Source organism: Buteo buteo, chromosome 18 (assembly GCF_964188355.1).
Source record: "Buteo buteo chromosome 18, bButBut1.hap1.1, whole genome shotgun sequence".
In the NCBI taxonomy this organism is placed as follows: domain Eukaryota; kingdom Metazoa; phylum Chordata; class Aves; order Accipitriformes; family Accipitridae; genus Buteo; species Buteo buteo.
The window spans coordinates 8,334,351-8,353,555 of record NC_134188.1 but is presented as its reverse complement, the minus strand read 5'-3'; the positions used below and the strand labels follow the sequence as shown (position 1 = coordinate 8,353,555).

The following is a 19,205-nucleotide window of genomic DNA, read 5'->3' as shown; positions in this document are numbered from 1 at the left end:
AATGGTAGTTACTTAAGTACAAAAATAAATTATGTAGAATAAGTAGATTTGAAACTTGTTTTCTCTATGTCAATGTACAAGAACAAAGGAGCATTAAAGATGGGAAGCTTAGAACTGGTAAAAACAATACTTCCAAGGTAAAATTATATTTTAAATTATCTATTATAATAGTTTATTACTGTTGGGAGAACAACGTATTTTCTTGTACCTGTAATTCCATTTGTCTATAGGTTCTTTTCAATCTGGCTGGTCAGTATGCTGCTAATGAAATGTACGCTGAAGCACTGAACACTTACCAAGTTATAGTGAAGAATAAGATGTTCAGCAATGGAGGTAGGGTACGCTCCAGAGTGGATTAAAATTGGTAGTCAGGCGTTCAAAATGAGGATGTCATCTGCATGGTATTGACTCAGAAATCTCAGCCTTCCTGTCTGCCAGTCAGTGTGGATGACGGATATTCATAATTTCTGACTTGGTATAACTTAATGTGGTTTGGCTCTCCAACTCGTGAAGTCTTTTCTTTCCATAGGCTAAGCTAAACATGAAGCCAAATACATATTTTTCTCATGCTGCACACACTATGTTGTCTGCTCTAATACTAGTTTTTTCTCTTTTGACTCTGCTTTCCCGTTCTGAAAGCTTTTTTTAGTATTTTGCACTTCTTTGAGACTCCTACAGTGCACTTTTGTCAGAGATGCTTATTTGCAGCTGTCTTCCTGGAGAGCACCATAAATAATCTCTACCTCATCCCTCAATTCACAATCAAAATCAGAATACATCTTACATGATAGTTCTTTTCTACGTTTCATTACCACTTCATCTCCTTCTGGGTGAAAATTCACAGAATGCTGTTCTGTGCAGTTCTTAAAGGGACACTGGTACCCTGTAATGATGACAAATTCATTAGGAATTTTTGCTACTCTGTCACTTTGAAACAATTAAAAAATGCTGTAACTATGCTTTAAAAGGCTGTAACTCATTGACTTCTTTTGATAGGTAGACTGAAGGTGAATATGGGAAATATATATTTAAAACAACGGAACTATTCCAAAGCTATCAAATTCTACCGTATGGCTCTAGACCAGATTCCTAGTGCCCACAAAGAGATGAGGTGAGTTTCTGCTAGTAGCCATGGTTCTGAAATACATGTTTTGGATACAGTATGCTTTGATGGTTAAAAATATAACCTAATCCTCATTTCTTTACTTAGGATTAAAATAATGCAAAATATTGGAGTTGCATTTATTAAAACTGGCCAATATTTTGATGCCATTTCTTCATTTGAACATATAATGAGCATGTCCCCAAACCTCAAGGCAGGCTTCAACTTGATCTTATGTTATTTTGCTGTTGGAAATCGTGAGCAAATGAAAAAAGCCTTCCAAAAACTGATAGAAGTTCCCTTGGAAGTGGATTATGATGACAAATACATTTCACCAAATGTAAGTTTGAACAAAATAAACTGTGTATGTTTGAACAAATTAAACTGTGTCTTTATATGGTAAATCAGGAGAAAGGGGGAGAGACGTTGAACGCTTGGACTGCACTGAATATGTAAATCCATGTGTATTTATGTATCTAAAATAACTTTTTTTTTTACCAGCATGAACTCAGTGTGACAGTACTGCTCAGAAGTATAAAATAACATTAAGAATGTTTCAAATCCTTTTTTTCTCAAAAGATATGATGTAAATAAAATCCACACCATATGATTGTCTTCATAATGATTTTGTTGAAATTCATCTGGGCTGACTTACATAGCTCACTTACTGCTTTACCTCCTTTATTTATATAAAATTTTAATGAAATATTTAGAGGCTAAAATAAAGGGAGCAAGGCAGTGAGTGAGTTAATGCAAGTTATCTCAAATGAGTGCTAACAAAACTTGTAATACTGTAGTGCTATTTTACAGAAGAAAATTTTAGTAAAGTTTATAGAAGCTTATTTTAGTTTATTAGACTTTGTTGGAAACTGGACTTCCTTTGTACCATGAAACTAGCAGCTCATGATGTTAAAGATAGGAAAAAATAATTAATAGGTTTAGGGTCCTTCTTAGAAAGGTCCTCTATAGAAAGATCAAAGCAAGCCCTTTATAATCTCTTAGCAATCTTTTTTTTCAGTGATGCAAAGCTTCCATTTTCAGTCCTAAAGATCAAAGATATAATTAGTCTTCAAACTTTGCAGCTTAAGAGTAGCTGTTGCTTCCTATTGTCCTAGCATAAGCAAATAAAATTCAATATATGAAGCATATATATATTTATTGATACATATCTATTTAATTTCTTGTATATCTTTTTATATATAATTGATATATATATATAATTTCTCATATGAGAAATTATGTCACAGTAAGGGTCATTAAACACTTGAATTAATTGAAGAATATGTAAGATCATTCATTGGAAGAAAAGCTTTAGACTGGAGAAGTTCTAAGGATAGGCAAGCTATAGTTTTAAGAGACATTCCAAGTTCTGTATTTTGTTATGAAGAGATCAGAGAAAAGATCCCAAAGTTTCCTTCTGGTCTTTATTTTGTATAAATCTATGATCTATCCCCAATAAATGAGGAAGGGGTGGCTACTCAGCATACCTGCATTAGTTCTTTTGGAACTAACAGAGATGTGTGATACAAACCACAAGATGATCATGTGAGTTACTGTATTGAGAAGGCAGCACAAGTCCTCATCTGCTGAATACCACTGCAGTTCAGCGAATGCTTAAGCATGCTCTTATTTTTAAGCATGTGAGTATTCTCACTGTGATTTGCAGCCTTCCCAGTCTGTGACATTAACTACACCTATTAACAACCCTGATGTGAGCTATGACCGCATACATGAGCAGAAACACTGAATTAAAGTAGTTGTAATGCCAAATTTCAGATTTTGTGGATAGAAAATTAAACTGAAGCTAGCATTTTGAAATGTGAAAAGTAAATAACTGACATTATAGACTATGTAATTTACATGAATTTATGTTTACAATCATACTGTCTTTAAAATAATTAAAATGCATGTATACTGGCATAATTTGCAGTTGTTTTGTCCCCCTCCAGGAAGATCCACATACAAATCTACTGATTGAAGCCATTAAAAATGACAGCTTAAGACAAATAGAACGTGAGAGGTAATGGTGGCGTCTATTCTTTCTTGACCGTGTGCCATGGATTTTAGCTCCTGAAAGTATTATCAGTCTTCTCATGTGTCCACAGCTCTTTTTATAAAAGTGCCCTCATAATTCTTAGGAAGGAACTCACTTGGAAGAACCAATTGGACCACTCGATTTAGTGTACTGCACTAAAGTAGAATATCTACCCCAAATGCTGTAGGCTACACTGCTTAAAATTTGCAGCATTGGGTTTTTTTAAAAACACAACTATTGTGTGCAGTGAAAGGAAAACAGAAAAAACTGAGAGCTTTATCAAGGTACAGGGCAGTAGCGGTAGCAGGGGACTGGTTAGATTGACTTCTGAGGTTGTTCTGAGTGCAGGAAGAAGCAAGAACAAGATTTGGTTATTTTTTGTATACATGTTTTTGAAATGGTGACATGTTTGTGTGTTGTTTTTTGTGTTGGTTTTTTTTTTTCCTTAGGAAATCCATGGCAGAGGAATACATCATGACAGCTGCTAAACTCATTGCACCAGTAATTGAGACATCTTTTGCAGTGGGCTATGACTGGTAAGAGTCAAATGGAGCTTCTTTTTGTCTAAATTATGTGCCAGTCTCTTGTATTGGTTATGAAATCAGATTCACAAACATAAACAGCCTGGGAAACAGTCTGTTGCCCATCTCAAACATAGCATCCAGGCTATTTTCAGTTTGCCTCCATAATGCTCTGGAGAAAAACAAAACAGAACATTAGAGTCTATTCTGTATTAAAAACTAATTTCATTGTATCATTGAAACTCAACTGCTAATTATACATTTTGAACTGTTCTGTATTAGCACAAAAAGAGCTACTTAAAGTTCAATTGAATTTGAAAATTCAAGAACTTTTGAAAGTCTTGATAGACAAATGCTATACAGAAGGCAATGGTCACTACTCTTTACTGTAAGTTTGAAGATAGCATAATGAAGACTTGGAGTGCCTAAGAAGTTTTACATTACTCCATAGAGTCATAATATGAAATACTGGAATCTAATTATTATTAGAAGGTTTATTTGCATTTCATTTATAAACTTAATGTTTATAAGTGTGAACTTAAATCTACTGTTTCTTAAACATTTATACAAGTTTATACAGTGATAGGCTGCTGATAGAGTTTACCATTTTGACTTTTGTATCCACTTTATTTTTCAATTTACAGCTTAGCTTTTGCTTTCTGTGGTATTTTCTACAGCAGAATACTTTTATCTTTAAACCAAAATAAAATAGACACACTTCCTATAAGGACAGTATAAAAGTGATTAGTATAACTTTTCAAGATGTATTTTTAACTAGTTTTTAGTTTTCTACTATAAGGATGTATTTTGATGTTTTTAGTATTTTTAATAACTTTATTGGAAAATAACATGTATGCAGATGAATATTGGGTATCTGCAGCCACAGCATTACTAACAGATATGTTCAGTGTTTGGAAAGTGAAGGAAGTTTGATGCGCAAAGAGAATTTTCCTTTACCTGTTTTGTTTGTTTGTTTTGGCCAGTTAGGAGTATTTTCAAGTTTTGCAGGTCGTATAATTATAATTTACTAATAAAACTGTTTATACTAACATGAAATACTCTCTCACACAGACATGTTTAGTCTGCTAGAGTCCACAAGGTGGTGTTTGATGGTTTAATAATCATTATAGTCTTGTAACTTCCCTACTTTTGCCATTCTGACTTATCAGAACTTAAACAGTATGTCTTGTGAAAATTGGCTTGCTGCTTTATAAGTTGTTAACATGAGTAAGTCAGATTTGTTTGCTTTGTGTCTTGTTTTTTGTTCAAGAAAACTGGAAAAGTCTGGCAGATATTCAGTTTCCTTAGTGCTTTCCGCAAAGTACGTGTCATGAAGTAGAACACTCTTATCTGTTCTGGCTAATTAAACAACTTCTATTGACATGTGTGAGATTGTTTTATGTATATCAGAACAGATTTACTCTATTCTTCTAGGCTGAGTTATTCAAGCCTAGTGAAGAAGTTTAACCAGCAGTTTGAGCTCGGTTTTCCAAATACTACACTTTGTTATGAGTCCTCTGAGTATTAAATGTGCTTTTAATCAGTTTAATTTTATTTACAGAAATAAAGTGGGGACAAATAATCTTTGGATTCATAACTTTTTACTTAAAATGTGACAATCTTGGGACTATTCTTTCATATTCCGTAAGGAGCAGTTGGATAGTTAGATCTCATTGCATTTTATAGTTAAAAAATGTTAACAGTAAGAGTTGAAAACTGTTTTCTGACCTTTCTTTTATTACAGATGTCTTTGCAGAAATTGCTGGGGTTTTCAACATAATTTTTCTTCAAAACATCAAAAGACATTTGTATACTTTGTATAGATACTGTCCATGTGCCAACCCAATTATAGCAGCAGGCAGTTTGTTAAATTAAACTTTTGTTGGCAAATTAGCCAACTATTAGAAGAAAAGAAAGAGGATTTCCACCACTTTAAAAAAAAAAAAGTGGAAGGGATTAAAGAAGCATCCCGCAAAGTTGTTCATTTAGTGCACTTAACTCCAAACAGTTTGAGAGAACAGTATATTCATACAGTAAACAAAGGTCTTGCTTCAAATGATTAGGCAATTTTAAAGTACACGACATCAAACCCTGGAAGATGGTGTCTGTGAATGAACATCTGAACTGTCTGCTGTGTTCTGTTATGCCCTCATTTTGCAGAAGACCCTATGCCAAAAGTAACTCGGAGATGATCAGAAAGAGGTTTATTATTATGACTTTATTATTTTTACAAAGCTCAGGGACACAGTCTGCAGTCTCTGCTTTTGTTCATTAAGCTGGTTTATGGGTTTGGTAGTATATGCAACAGGAGATCAGGTTTGAAAAATCAACTGATAGAACATTTCCGAAGAAAATGGTTTGAAAAATTATCTTAGTCTATATCTGACATCAAGTATCACTCAGTGATGGAAAATAACATGATATTTAGGCAGCTGACAAAAAAAAAATTAGAGCAGAGATAGTATTATTCAGGTAGGTTATGGGAATAAAATGTTTTTTCAAATACTTTTAATCAAAGTGCTCTTTGCCTCTGTAAAGAAAGAACAATTCATTTTGGAAAACAAATTGGCTGCAAAATTATATAACTGAAAGTGGCATTTGCACAGATGGATTTTGTTTATCTTTACGGCTTGCTTTCTGTTGCAGGTGTGTTGAAGTAGTAAAAGCTTCCCACTATGTAGAGTTAGCCAATGACCTGGAAATAAATAAAGCCACTACTTACTTGAGGCAGCAGGATTTTAACCAGGTAGAGTAACTTTTCACATTACTACTTTTTAATACTGTATTGGCAAAGATAACTTTCTCAGCCACAGCATATTTTTCAGCAAGGGAAAGAATGATTTATACAAACATAATAATTATATTGATGTTGCTCAGTAAAATAGCTTTATAACAACACTGTCAAGAGATGAGTTTTATCTAAATGAAATTTCTGCCACAGAAGTTACAGTGAATGCAGTTCACTTCAAAATAAAGGCACCTAAATTTAGTTATCCTCACTGGGTGTTCAAGCTGTCATTACAGTTAATGGAACTGTAGTCAGTACAGTCACTAGAGTCTAGAAAGCATGTTGCTAGTCAACATGGAGGTGTTTTCATTAGTATGAGTTGAATCTTTCTCTCAGGTTAACTATAGTACCAAAATATATGCAGATGCACTTCATATGTATCGTTGTGTTTTATGTTATGGCATTCTCACTGTTGCCTATGTACTACAGCATTCCCTAAAATAGTATAATCTGACCTTGAACTTCAGTCAGCCTTCCATTGAAATACAAACTGGAATTAAATTAAGCATCTGCTCGGGAGCCTGGACATTTCTGCGTCTCTTATAAAAGATTGCCCCCCTGGAGGGCACAGAGGGCTAGGATGAATCACCATTACTGCAAAGGTGATATAGCAGTTTAAGCTATGGTGTATATTAGCAAATGAGGAAGGTCGTAGAAAAGATACATTATAGGTACTTCCAAGTAAAAGTATAGCTCATTGCTCAAAATTCATTAACTGGCAGAAGTTCAGAAGACAGATCCACCAAAATCTTTGTGATTTTACCGTTTTTATCATGCATATTATTACATGTTCCCTTTTCATTGTTATGTTATATTTTTAAATATACATGTGAAGTAACTTTTGGCTATGTTGAAATTATTTATGTATGTTTATGTAGCTAAGATCTCTTTCTGCAACTGGCCATCTGGTCACTAGTTAGACAAATTTCTGCCAATGAATTTTATGCTGAACTGCCTTCATGTTAAAAATCGTCACCAATCTCTTGCTAATAAGTACAGCAGGCTGTTAACTGTAGCTTTCCTTTTCTATGCGTATAAGTTGCCAATGTAGTTGTATAAATTGATACCACAAATTACCATGTTTAAGTTTTTGGTATTATCTAAGTGAATGTACAGCTTTCTTACAATGTTTTATTTTAAGAGAAATGCATTTTTTTTCTCTTACTCAAATTTTTATAGGTTGTGGGACAATTTATAATGCCACATTTTCATCAAAATTGTCAAGTGATATTTTCTTTGCCTATGAAAAAAGGCTTGGTTTGAAACATGAGCAGTTGAAAAACAGGTTCATCTGAACAAAGAGATGCTCAGATATCTGACAGGATTTGCTCAATTTCCTTGTAACATGCACTGTTTGGTACATGCAATCATAGGAATGCTGAATAAAAAGGAATATAGCAACCCCCTCGGTTTGCACAAGTGGCAAGAAGTATGAGAGATCATATACAGCAAAATTACAGCTGAAGCTGAATACCTTTGTCATCTTCTAAAGTCCTTCACCTTCCTGTAGCTTGGAAAGATGCACACAGGGCCATGTGCTTAACTTTAGCCTGCTTTTCTTTCTCGTATTTAAGCTCTTCTGGTTTCCTGACTAGCTCTTGCTCCTCCTGTCCATCCTGTCCTCTTCTCCTTCCCTGTAGATATAGCAAGAGAGTTATCCTTTACTATACTGCATGTCTGACTGACAGCTTTTCTGAGATCAGGAAGCAGTTTGAGAGTTTGGAAAATTTGGGCAGATCTAGTAGCTTTATTGATGATAGCTTTTGAAGGGCAAGAGTGTTACAGGTAGGTAAACAGTCATATGATCTCAAGAATTTACTATTTTGATGGTAACTTTTTGCGATTTCCAGTTAGCATCCAGTATATGTTAAAAAAAAAAAAATCGATTCTTGGAGGTAAAATGAGATACAGAGATTGTTGGTGATGTTTCTGTGGAGTACTCTAGTGGAGGGAGAGGGAAGGGTGTTGGAAGTTAGGAGTAAGTGGAGAAGATGCTCTTTTTATTTTGATTATGTGATAGAAGACCTTTAACCTGCACTGGAACTACTTAATAGTAGAGTTGGACTGCAGAATGGTGACTGCAGAGTCTTTTTTTTTTTTTTTTTTTATTCTAATAAAACTGCGGCTGCCACTTATATTCATCCTGTCTGTCTGTTGTTCATATACTTCCTAACTCACCACCTGCTCAACACACCTTTGGCTGAAGAACAAGAATGGAAACTTTTTGAAATACTCAGTTTCAAGACTGAAAGTTTTATTGTGTTTCAAAAAAAAGAACTAAAATAGATTTCTGCTGTAACTATAATGGGCTTAACTACATGCTCATCATAATGAATATGTTGTTTTAAAACAGTCCTAGCAAAAAAAAAAAAATCAGGGTGGAAATTAACCATAATATATCTAGACTGTATTTTATTAGTAAGGGGTTTTGTGTATTAGATATTTTGAATGTTTTCTTAATTTCAAAGGAAAACTTTGAAAATGAATTAAAAAAACCCCAACCTGCAGGTTAGCCATGCAACTCCTTAACATCTCTGGCAAACCCTGCTTGGTTCAGGCAAGTTGCTTTGAAGTTTCAATTCTGTAAGCAAATAATTTAGGTACATTGGAAACATGTCACAAAGAATAATTTGGACAATCTGTGTTTCGATTGTTGAATCTAAGTAATCGTTATTGTTGGGATTTATATATTTAAAAATATGTAAATTTAGCTGATGGTACAGTGAGAGCATTTCTACTTTGCAAGGACAAAAGGAGTATTGCTATGGATTTTCATCCTAGGGCTCAAAATTGCTGAAATTGTTCAAGAGACCTGCAACATAATGTACCAGTAAGTGAACAGAGTTCGGAGTCATATGAACTTTCCATTATACATGAAAAAGAGATTACTTCCACTCTAATCTTTATCATCAGAGGTGCCATTTAGCACTAAAAGCAGAGGTAAACAGATCAGCTACAATGGGAAATGGCTTTTCAGAAAGTGACTTTGAACTATATAGCTGTAAGTTCTCTAAAAATGAATTCCATGAAGAAGCAAGTCTTTTCTTAAGAGTAGAGTACCTCAGATATAGTAGTGTTACATCTGTAAATATTTGGGACCATTCTGTTTTTGGAGAAAGTCACAAATTTATATAGTAGTTTTAAAATTATCATAGTGTAATCTTACATTTCGGAGATCACAAAATATAGAGCCAAACTTTTGAAATGCTTTTCTTGATTGAAATTGGTGTATTTCTTTAGAGAATTTTCTTTTATTAGGAGAATATTACAATCTTTAGTAGTTCATAGTTCTTGGGTGGAATGTAGTTGACTAAATCAATGAACTGCATCTAGCTATATATACTTTGTCATTTTACATGTCATTAGTACAGTCATGGGTTTTGTGTAAAGTAACTGTAAAAACAGTATGTATGACAGTCAATTAAAACTTGTTTCCTTTATGTTTGTTTTGGCATTCCACATACAGTATCACGCATTCACTTTGATATGTAAACAGCAGCTTATAGGTTTCATGTAAAGGAAGCAAGAAACTCTTGAATTCCTAATGTTGATGGCTAAATTGAGGTTGCAACATCTGTGTTGTGATAGATGACAGAACTGGGCTCACTGTGATATTCTAACAGTTTGTGTAGTTAATATAAATATTTAGTGTAAAGAAGGCAGATTTTCTTAATAATTTAGTCTGCAGTTACAACTCTTATCATGTAGTCAATGGAAAAAAAAAGCTGCTTTTTATTTCAAAGTTTCTTTGATAGTTTATTAGCTATAAATCTGTTTACTTTTTGTCCATAAACTTACTTATTTTGAAGTTTATGAACTTTAGTTTTGATGTTAAAGTTTAAAAATAAAAAATCTTCTGGCGTCAGTCTTCATGTTTGAGTACTTCCTAAACTTAAACAGGTGTTGTCTTATTACACAAAACAACTGCAAGTTGAAATCCAATCCTATGCCGTCTTGCATATTTTTTTATATAGTGTGTGCTTTTTTAGCTTTTTAATAAGAGTTTTAACTTCAGTCTTTTTGTGTTCACTGAAAGAACTGGAAAAATAGGTATGAGGATTTTAATTAGTTGACTAGATTAAAAGCAAATAATATAAACTTGTGTTTTGTATGTATAGAATTGTCATATACCTGCATACTTCAAGGTAGCCATATCTAATCTAAATTTTGAAGAAGTAATAAGTAGCCAATACTATTGAAATTTTGTGACTGAGATTAATATTATATATAATATAGATATACTTCTGTGTGTATGGGCTTACAAGCATGTGTTACAAGCTCTAGTAATTACCATGTATGTGAGTATATGAGTTGATAATTTTAGCTGTTTGTTACTGTGAAGTTTATCAATGCTTTCTAAAAGAATTTTGGTATAAGTTTGCTTCAGTGGGAAGTAAGTTGTTTCCAAATTACTTCTAGGCACTGGAGACTTTAAAAATGTTTGAAAAAAAGGATAGCAGAGTAAAGAGTGCAGCTGCAACAAACCTTTCATTCCTTTATTATTTGGTAAGTGTTTGCTTTAACAAAACCGGTTAAGAACTGCAGTTTATGTAGCAACTTCTGTATCTTTGTAGCAATTTTTGTGTCTAAATAATCTCTGTAAACAACAAAAAACTGCATGTTAGACGAGTTATTCTGGAACACCCATTCTTAGCTGTAGTTGAAGTTTGGAGCGTGTCCTTTGTATGCTGTTGCTGGGAGGAAGAGTGAGATTGAGCCCCAGGCCACACAAGTATGCCTGCAGTGTGATTTGTGCAGAAGCTCAGCAACTGCGTTTAAAACTCAGGTCCTGAAGACTCTGGCTGAACTTCAGGAACATGTGAAGTATGTATCTTAGGCAGGTGTGTTTGTGTATGAAGTTTGTTAGGGTATGGGGATTCCTTGTTGTAACAAAAAAAACTTCCAGACAGAATGGGACAGAGTGGCAAAACACATCTCAAGTGTTAAGTTCTCTGAAACTTGGAAGAAATGATTGCCTCATGCAAATACATAAGGAATATTTTAGTACTGAAGAATGTTTGGTTTTTTGTTTTTTTAATCCTCAATCTTTTGAAATTCCACTATATTAACTGTAAGAAACCACAGCTGCAAGAAAATTGATTGACAAATGACTAATACAATGTTTGTTTTGTTCATGTAGGAGAATGAACTGGCACAAGCGACTAACTATGCAGACTTAGCTGTAAATTCTGATAGGTACAATCCAGCAGCTCTAACTAACAAAGGAAATACTGTTTTTGCAAACGGAGATTATGAAAAAGCAGCTGAGTTTTATAAGGAAGCTCTCAGGAATGATTCCTCATGCACTGAAGCACTTTATAATCTTGGTAAGCCAAAGGTGTTTTTGTGATTTAGCTTTTGTCTAAAGGTAACACTAGAGTTTCTGAGAATCAGGCTTTCACAGTTTTCTTGTATAGAAATGTATACTAATTATAATTACTTTATTCAGTAATTTATGTTATAGCAAGGTATTAATTTGTACTTCCTATATGTTCTGCAAAAAAAAAACCCACCCTAGTGTTAACAACATCAACTAGTAACTGCAGATGATTAAGTCACTTTGAAGATAAATTTCTACTATCTACTAAAAATATACCAGTTTTAGCATTATTAAACCATCAGAGCCATTCCCCTCTAAAAGCCCTCCCTTTCCCTCATTCATCTTGTTCAAAAAGTGAGATTACATACATTCTTGGTCTTTGATTAGGTTTACGTTCCTTGTGGTTATTGGTTTGGTAAGTCGTACTAGTGGGTAAGAATTATAAGCATGGCTGTTGCCAGTAGAGTCTGTCAATGTCAAGGCAGTTACACTGCCTCTGAGTACCATGTTCCTATTTAATTTTTCTTGGTTATTCTGTCAGTTAATATGCTGAAGTCATCTTTTTCTCATTGCATTAATACTGTAACCTTTATTTTTTAGGTCTGACATACAAGAAGTTAAACAGAATAGAGGAAGCTTTGGATTGTTTTCTGAAACTCCATGCAATCCTTCGAAATAGTGCCCAAGTCCTTCACCAGATAGCAAACATGTATCTTTTTCTGGATTTTGATAAGGGATGGTGGTTTTAGTAAACTCATTTAATCTGAAATATGTGTTTCAATCATGACGCAATGACTTAGAAATTTACTGTAGTGTCCATTATAATTAGGATGATCATGCATAGATTCATTCTCTGATGCTTTTGAAAATGAGAACAGAACTTAAAACCTTCTTAGACGTTTCCAGTGAAGCAAGTGAAGAAACACATTAAGACTATTCACATTGCAGGGAGTACATCTACACTCAGTATTAAATTATGTCCTGGAATATTTAAAATACTGCCGATTTTATTATGAAAATAATGTGGCAGACGTAAGCACAATTGAGTAAAACCTTTAAGAAAGAAGTAATACAGTTAATGAAAGTGAAGTTCTGTTCTGAAAGCTGTTTTCAGATTAGTTAGTGTATGTGTAAGAAAATAATTGTCTCCCAACACTGCAAAAGCTCAGCAGATTGAAAAGCTGAGGAAGGGAGGGGTTGGCTTTGCACATCACCAGTGATATTCTACACTATGAATTTCTTTAACAATGCTTCTGAGGATGTGCAAACTGTAATAAAATCCTCCCCAAGGCAGAACAGATTCCAGTTGCTGTACTACACTTTTAAGAATAGTGAAGGTAATATATTTTAGTCAGTAAAATAAGTAACCTCCAAAAATAAAAAAGGGCTGTGATCTCTATTGCATGTATAGCCCCTTTACAACAGCATGAATGGCCCTACAACTCCCAGTTCCCATCTGGGGGAGAATTTCTCTGTTCTACTCCTATGTAAAACTGCTTTCTACCAATACTCACAAGCTTTTTCCATGAAGGGTAGGGTGCAGCAGAAACTGAAAAAATATGTTGGGCAGTAGCTCCAGCTCGCATTGCTGCAGAGGTCTGGGCCATTGTGCCCTCAAGGCTGACTGAGGAGGGGAGATCACACTGCAGGCCTAATTACAGCTAAAGCTGCCGCTGTTCTCTGGACCAGAATCATACACTGTGCTGTGCTGCTTAGACATACAGCAGAAAATCTCACTGAAGGCAAAAGTCTGTTCTGGAGGACAGCAGTTTTACCTAATTGCTTACTTTAGAACAAAATGATGTATTACAAAAAACTAACCAAGTTGTAAAGGCTATAAATAAATTGCCTGTTTCTCACACTTGATTCTTATAAATGAGGAAGTCAAAGTAAAATTAGTGACAGAGAGAGAGGAGAACCAAGCCCAAAGTTCTGTTTAGCCCAAAATGTTTTAAAGTAAAAGAGCAGCCAAAGCCTCTGAATATTTCTCTTTCTTCAGCATAACAAAAATGCTTTCTGATATGAATGAAATTATGAAAACAATGCGTAAAAAAAAAAAAAAAAAAGGCAAGCCAATGTATCTCCATACTACAGTGACTGGTGTATCTGTCCAGCATATGGATTACATTATGTAAAGTAGTAGAATTTTGACTAAATCAAAATGTCATCGGCATCAGTCCTTGACTGAAGAAAACTCAGATATGAGATAATGGAAGATCCCAATCAAGCCATAGAGTGGCTCCTGCAGTTGATCAGTGTAGTACCAACTGATCCACATGTACTTTCAAAGCTAGGGAAATTATATGATAATGAAGGTGATAAATCCCAAGCTTTTCATTATTACTATGAGGTACTTGCTCTTTATTGCTTTTCCAATGCACTTTGTCATAATTGAAGAAAATTTTGCTGTAAAGTTCCTAATTCAAATTAACAGTTGACTCATTTAAACTTCTTAAAATGTCATCCAAAAAAGAAAGAGGGAAAGAAAAAAAAAAAGATATTTTGGGGGAGAGAGAGTTGACAAAATCTAATTTTTGTAGTTGGATCCTAAGGAAACACATAGCCTGTGTTTCCACATGGTATTTGACCTCAGACTTTCATTTTTCATATGGTTGTTTATAGTGACCCCCAACAATTTTAATTTAAAATATAGTCTGAGATGAAATAAAAAATGGATATGTTAAATATAATTCTAAAGATGTGTAACATGACTGCATTGATTGGAAGCTATATCTGTATAATGGATATGGAGATATATTTATAATGTGTTTGTGTTTATGTGTGTAAGTTTATATATATGTTTTAATGGTATAGCTACACATTATGTATACACAGTTGCCTAAAGATAGGCATCCTCTCTCATTTCAAACCAGCTTTAGTACTGTCTGTAGACATTCTTCTGTTTTAGAAACAGGAGTAAGACAGGAAGTTGCTCTGCTGCAGTCTGAGAGTCCTTTTTATCTGTGTAAAGCGAGGATGACCAAAGGCTGTGTTGCAATCTGAATGCTAGTGGAGTTGTGCTTGATGATAATTTTGGTGCCTATTTCAGTGGGAATTTTTGAAAAGCCAAAGTGTTATTTATGTACAGATGTATTTCATGGAAAAGAATGCTTTTAGGTGAGTTTTCCAGCAGGCTGATTTGAGTGTGGGATTGTACACGTATTAGTTAGCATTGTTTAATGTTTTAGGTAACTTAATCACATGTAGATATGTTCTAAGTAAACATTTTTGCTGTTGCAAACTATTTAAAATAATATTTCAAATAAGGCTAGGTGGAAAGTGTGACAGACTCATCTCAGGTAACTTCTAAAAAGCATTCTGTAATTAGAAAACCTGGCATGCTTTTTTTTTTTTTTTTTTTTTAAAGGATTACTTAGTATAGCACACTACTTCCATTCATATATTACACGTTTTTGGCATCTGGAGAATTAAACACTTGAGTAAGATATTCCAGAAGTAACATAAAGATGTTGTTTATCACTAAAATTGTGTTTCTTTCACCTTTCCTATTTTGTCAGTCATACCGGTATTTCCCTTCAAACATTGAGGTCATTGAATGGCTTGGAGCCTATTACATTGACACCCAGTTTTGTGAAAAAGCCATTGAGTACTTTGAAAGAGCAGCACTTATCCTGTAAGTAATTATTATTTTATGCCTACTCAAATATTTTGTGATTACACATCCATAAGTATACCTAGAGATAAAGTAGTTGGATAACTTTAATACTATAGGCAAATACCAGAGTTAAAAATATTTTGGATATTATTTAATTTTCTCAGCTTTCTCTTCATTTACAATGTGTTTTTGCTCTTACTGTGCAATTTCAAAGTTAAGTAAGATCCTCCTTTGGGTCCAAGATAGTATTAGGTATTAGAATTTCTTTTCTCTATCCTCTGCCATTAAACACAGCTGTGAAGTGGGGAACAGCTCTCCTAAGTCACCAATACCCCCTTATCTATGGCTTTATGTGAAATATTTCCTTTCTATTATTTTATCATGTGGTGAGGATTTTTTTAAATAAATCCATCTTTTAGCAGTTCTTGCTGCATTTCCACTTTTCACGTAACTTCTACTTCCATAAAAAGGATATTACAAATAAGGTTTCAAAGTAAGCAAAAACGTGCAGTGCAGAATTACCAATGGTCAGTGAAAATAAGTTGACAGATCAAATTGATCTAATAGAGATATTTGAAATGTATTGAGTTCAGTTCAGCAACTTAATTGCTGAAATTGTCCTTTAGCAGAATATGATGCACTTAAGAATGTATCTAGGCCATATATTTTATTCTAGATCAGAAAGAGAGTTTACCAGAAAAATGGTTAAAAAAAAAAAGTGGTCAAATTTAAATCCGTAATCCAGAGTTCAAACAGAATTCTAAAAAGACATGCATACAGTGTTTTTATGTGGAAACAAATATTTCTGTGTATGTTCATGAAGAATTTTGTGTTAATAGACCAACTAAAATTCATGCAACTTAAAATTCACTCCAGCAAGTGTGAATTTCTCTATTTTTGTTTTGGGAAACCTATCAAAAATCAGGCTAAGCAAAACTCAGTTACTGCTTGTCTTGTGATGATCTAAAATTTGTCATTCTTTCTGTTCTGTGAATCTGAATGACATGCATGAAAAAGACAGCATGTGAACAAAAATTTGTACAATATTCTTCAAGGAAAGATTGTACTTGCAAATAGGTTGTTAGAAATTCAGTAAAAAATACTAGTTCTGTCTTTGAAAGAGCTTGAGTTAGAGTAGATATTAATTACAGAAAAGAAAATCCAAGGTGTAAATAAGGATTAAAAATTGAAACAAAAATAAATAGAAAAATGTAGACTTCACCCAAATTGTGGTATAATTATAAAGAAATAGAGATGTAGATTAGATGAAAATAGACAGGAGACAGTTCGCAGAAATGACAGTTCACAGGTTTGGCAGTATTCTTTTCAGTATAAATATTGGCCACCTTAAAAAATTCTATTTTAGTCAAGCTATAAGATAGCATATGCTGGCATTCACAGCCTTCTTAGAAACTTTGGAAAGAAACACCTGAAACTAAAAATAATTATTTCATAATCTTGTTTTGGCAATGATCTAAATATTTTATGCTTCATGTTGCACTCAGTCCATGCATGAAAGATGAAGTATGTGGATTGTAAAGTATTTAAGATTAATTGGCATATGACATTCTTCATTATTATTTGTAATTGTAATCTATCTGTAATACAGAGAAATTATTTCTCTGTAGGATGAGACTGTTAATAATAGATAACAGAACATAGACATTTTGGTGTTTGGTATTAAAAATAGAGTCTAGATATGCTAGCTGATAAGTATGAATGTTGGGTTATAAATTGCTACTAATTGTAAGTAAAATTACATTTTTAAATTATAACTTTATTTTAATGGCGACCAGCATTTTTTAGTTTAATATTGTTTAGTGTATTCAGTGTTTTTATCACAATAATTACATTTTAAATTGCATACTAAGATAACACATTAGACAATGAATTGAGAAACAGTTTCTCATTATTTTACGTTTTACCAGCATGACAAATCTATCATTAAAAGGAGTTGTGCAGCTAATGCTGGCTGCTGACAATTTATTCTCTCTAGAATTTTCATATTGAACTGCGTAATAAACTTTATTATGGTGTCTACTTGGCTGCCTTTTATTGTTTGCAGGAGACTTATTCAGCTGAAATTAAAAAAGGTAAAGCAGCTGTCTTTGATAAACTTGTTTGGCAGCTACCAGGCAAACAGATTATTTAGAGTTAAAAATGGCCTGTGCTGTGACTGGAGGGAAAAACTGAAGAGAATAAGTACAAAACTGTTCTGAAAATGTTAGCGCACAGTGCCTTTGGGATTTGCTACTGTTGAATTGTAAGCAGCATGTGAAAAGTGCTTTGGCTTATAGAGCATCCTTATACTGTTGACATGAAAATTTCCTAATTTTAACATTATCTTGATAAGAATGAGGTAAGAGTCCAACAGTTTTGTTGTACATCCTCAAACATCTCAAATATTTTCTCGTCCACATCTATCACCATTGTGTGCTAAAAAGAGGACAGGTAGCAGCTAGGGCATCGAGGTGATGACACAGAGGAGAAGCCAGAGTTCAAAGCTGTAAGTGGGTTGTGTGCTTCCTGGCAGGGATCCCTTGGACATGCTTCGGACCCTTCTGGTGGGGACTTCCTCAGAATACAGTTTAGCATTTTGTTCTCCCCCATTGCATGGTTCTGTACCTTAGACAAAGATTAGTGGTTCACATGTCAGGTCTACTAGTTGTCTGGTGCACAAAATCACGAGCAGTAGAAAGCCTATAACACAGGACTACAAATGAGTGCCATCAAGGCCTGAACACGGGAGCATGATGCAGGGGTGAACTGTGTGTGAACTGAGCAAGCTAAATTCTTCCTAGGAAGGCAATATGCTAGGTGAAGAACTTTAAGAGTAGTTTAGTAGTAGGTCTTTACCAATGCTATGCAGATTATTTTGCTTATTCACTGCTTGGCAGTGTGCATAATTTTATTTTATTTATATGCAGACCGACAGAAGTGAAGTGGCAGCTGATGGTTGCCAGTTGCTACAGGAGAAGTGGTGAGTTCTGTAACTTTCTTGTAATTGGTTGGAGGTTTGTAACATTTTTTGTAATTAGTTGGGGTTGTTCAGCCTGGAGAAGAGAAGCCTGGAGAATACATAAAGGGGGCTTATAAGAAAGATGAAGAGAGACTTTTTACCAGGGCCTGTAGTGACAGGACAAGGGGCAACAGTTTTAAACTGAAAGAGGGTAGACTTAGATTGGACATAAGGAAGAAATTTTTTACGATGAATGTGGTGAGACACTGGAACAGGTTGCTGTCATGGGGCGTGGCGGGGGGAGTAGATGGGGAGCTCAGATCACTTAAAGAATCACCTCCAGTTGTCTTAGCAATACAAAAATGATTTAATAGAAATTTATATAAAAGTGCAACATCACAGAATTCGATGGCAAAGTTCACTCTATTACTTAGTACATGGATGAAATGCGCTCAGGAAAATGAAGTTAGAATCAGACCGAACTTACATATATAGAGACCGAAAATGTAATAGGGTAAAAAAAAATATTACAAAGAAAAATCAAGTTAGAATTAATTTCTTGTGATTTGTGCAAAGATCAGGAATGTGGAAAAGTAAGGGGAGACCCTCCCGTTGAATCACGAGGTTCAGAGAAGACCCCCTTGCTTTCTAAACTCCTGTCAGGATTCTAGGTGTGGCTGGATCAACTCCTAGTCCCAGACTTGGTCAATGGTTTATATCTAAAGGGATTATGAGTATAATAGCAGCCTAAAATTCATTCACAATTGAATAAAATTCACAACAGTAATTTAAGTATAAATTTGAAAGTAATAGCTTATAATATAGTTACTATAATACACTTAATATAGACTATTCGGGTTAGTA

The 19,205-nt window shown here is 34.1% G+C and overlaps 1 protein-coding gene across 3 annotated transcripts in view; it reads left to right on the top strand.

Annotated features, from left to right (window-relative positions):
- The window catches only part of IFT88 (intraflagellar transport 88), a 49,604-nt gene that overhangs the window by 10,132 nt on the left and 20,267 nt on the right, over positions 1 to 19,205 (top strand). For all 3 annotated transcript variants that reach the window (XM_075050760.1, XM_075050759.1, XM_075050761.1), the window contains 12 exons: positions 231 to 333; positions 997 to 1,111; positions 1,211 to 1,442; positions 3,052 to 3,122; positions 3,587 to 3,673; positions 6,305 to 6,404; positions 10,866 to 10,952; positions 11,587 to 11,773; positions 12,367 to 12,475; positions 13,966 to 14,116; positions 15,285 to 15,400; positions 18,310 to 18,362. In XM_075050760.1, the coding sequence (XP_074906861.1) occupies positions 231 to 333; positions 997 to 1,111; positions 1,211 to 1,442; positions 3,052 to 3,122; positions 3,587 to 3,673; positions 6,305 to 6,404; positions 10,866 to 10,952; positions 11,587 to 11,773; positions 12,367 to 12,475; positions 13,966 to 14,116; positions 15,285 to 15,400; positions 18,310 to 18,362 (1,411 nt within the window). The remainder of the gene's footprint in view (positions 1 to 230; positions 334 to 996; positions 1,112 to 1,210; positions 1,443 to 3,051; positions 3,123 to 3,586; positions 3,674 to 6,304; positions 6,405 to 10,865; positions 10,953 to 11,586; positions 11,774 to 12,366; positions 12,476 to 13,965; positions 14,117 to 15,284; positions 15,401 to 18,309; positions 18,363 to 19,205) is intronic.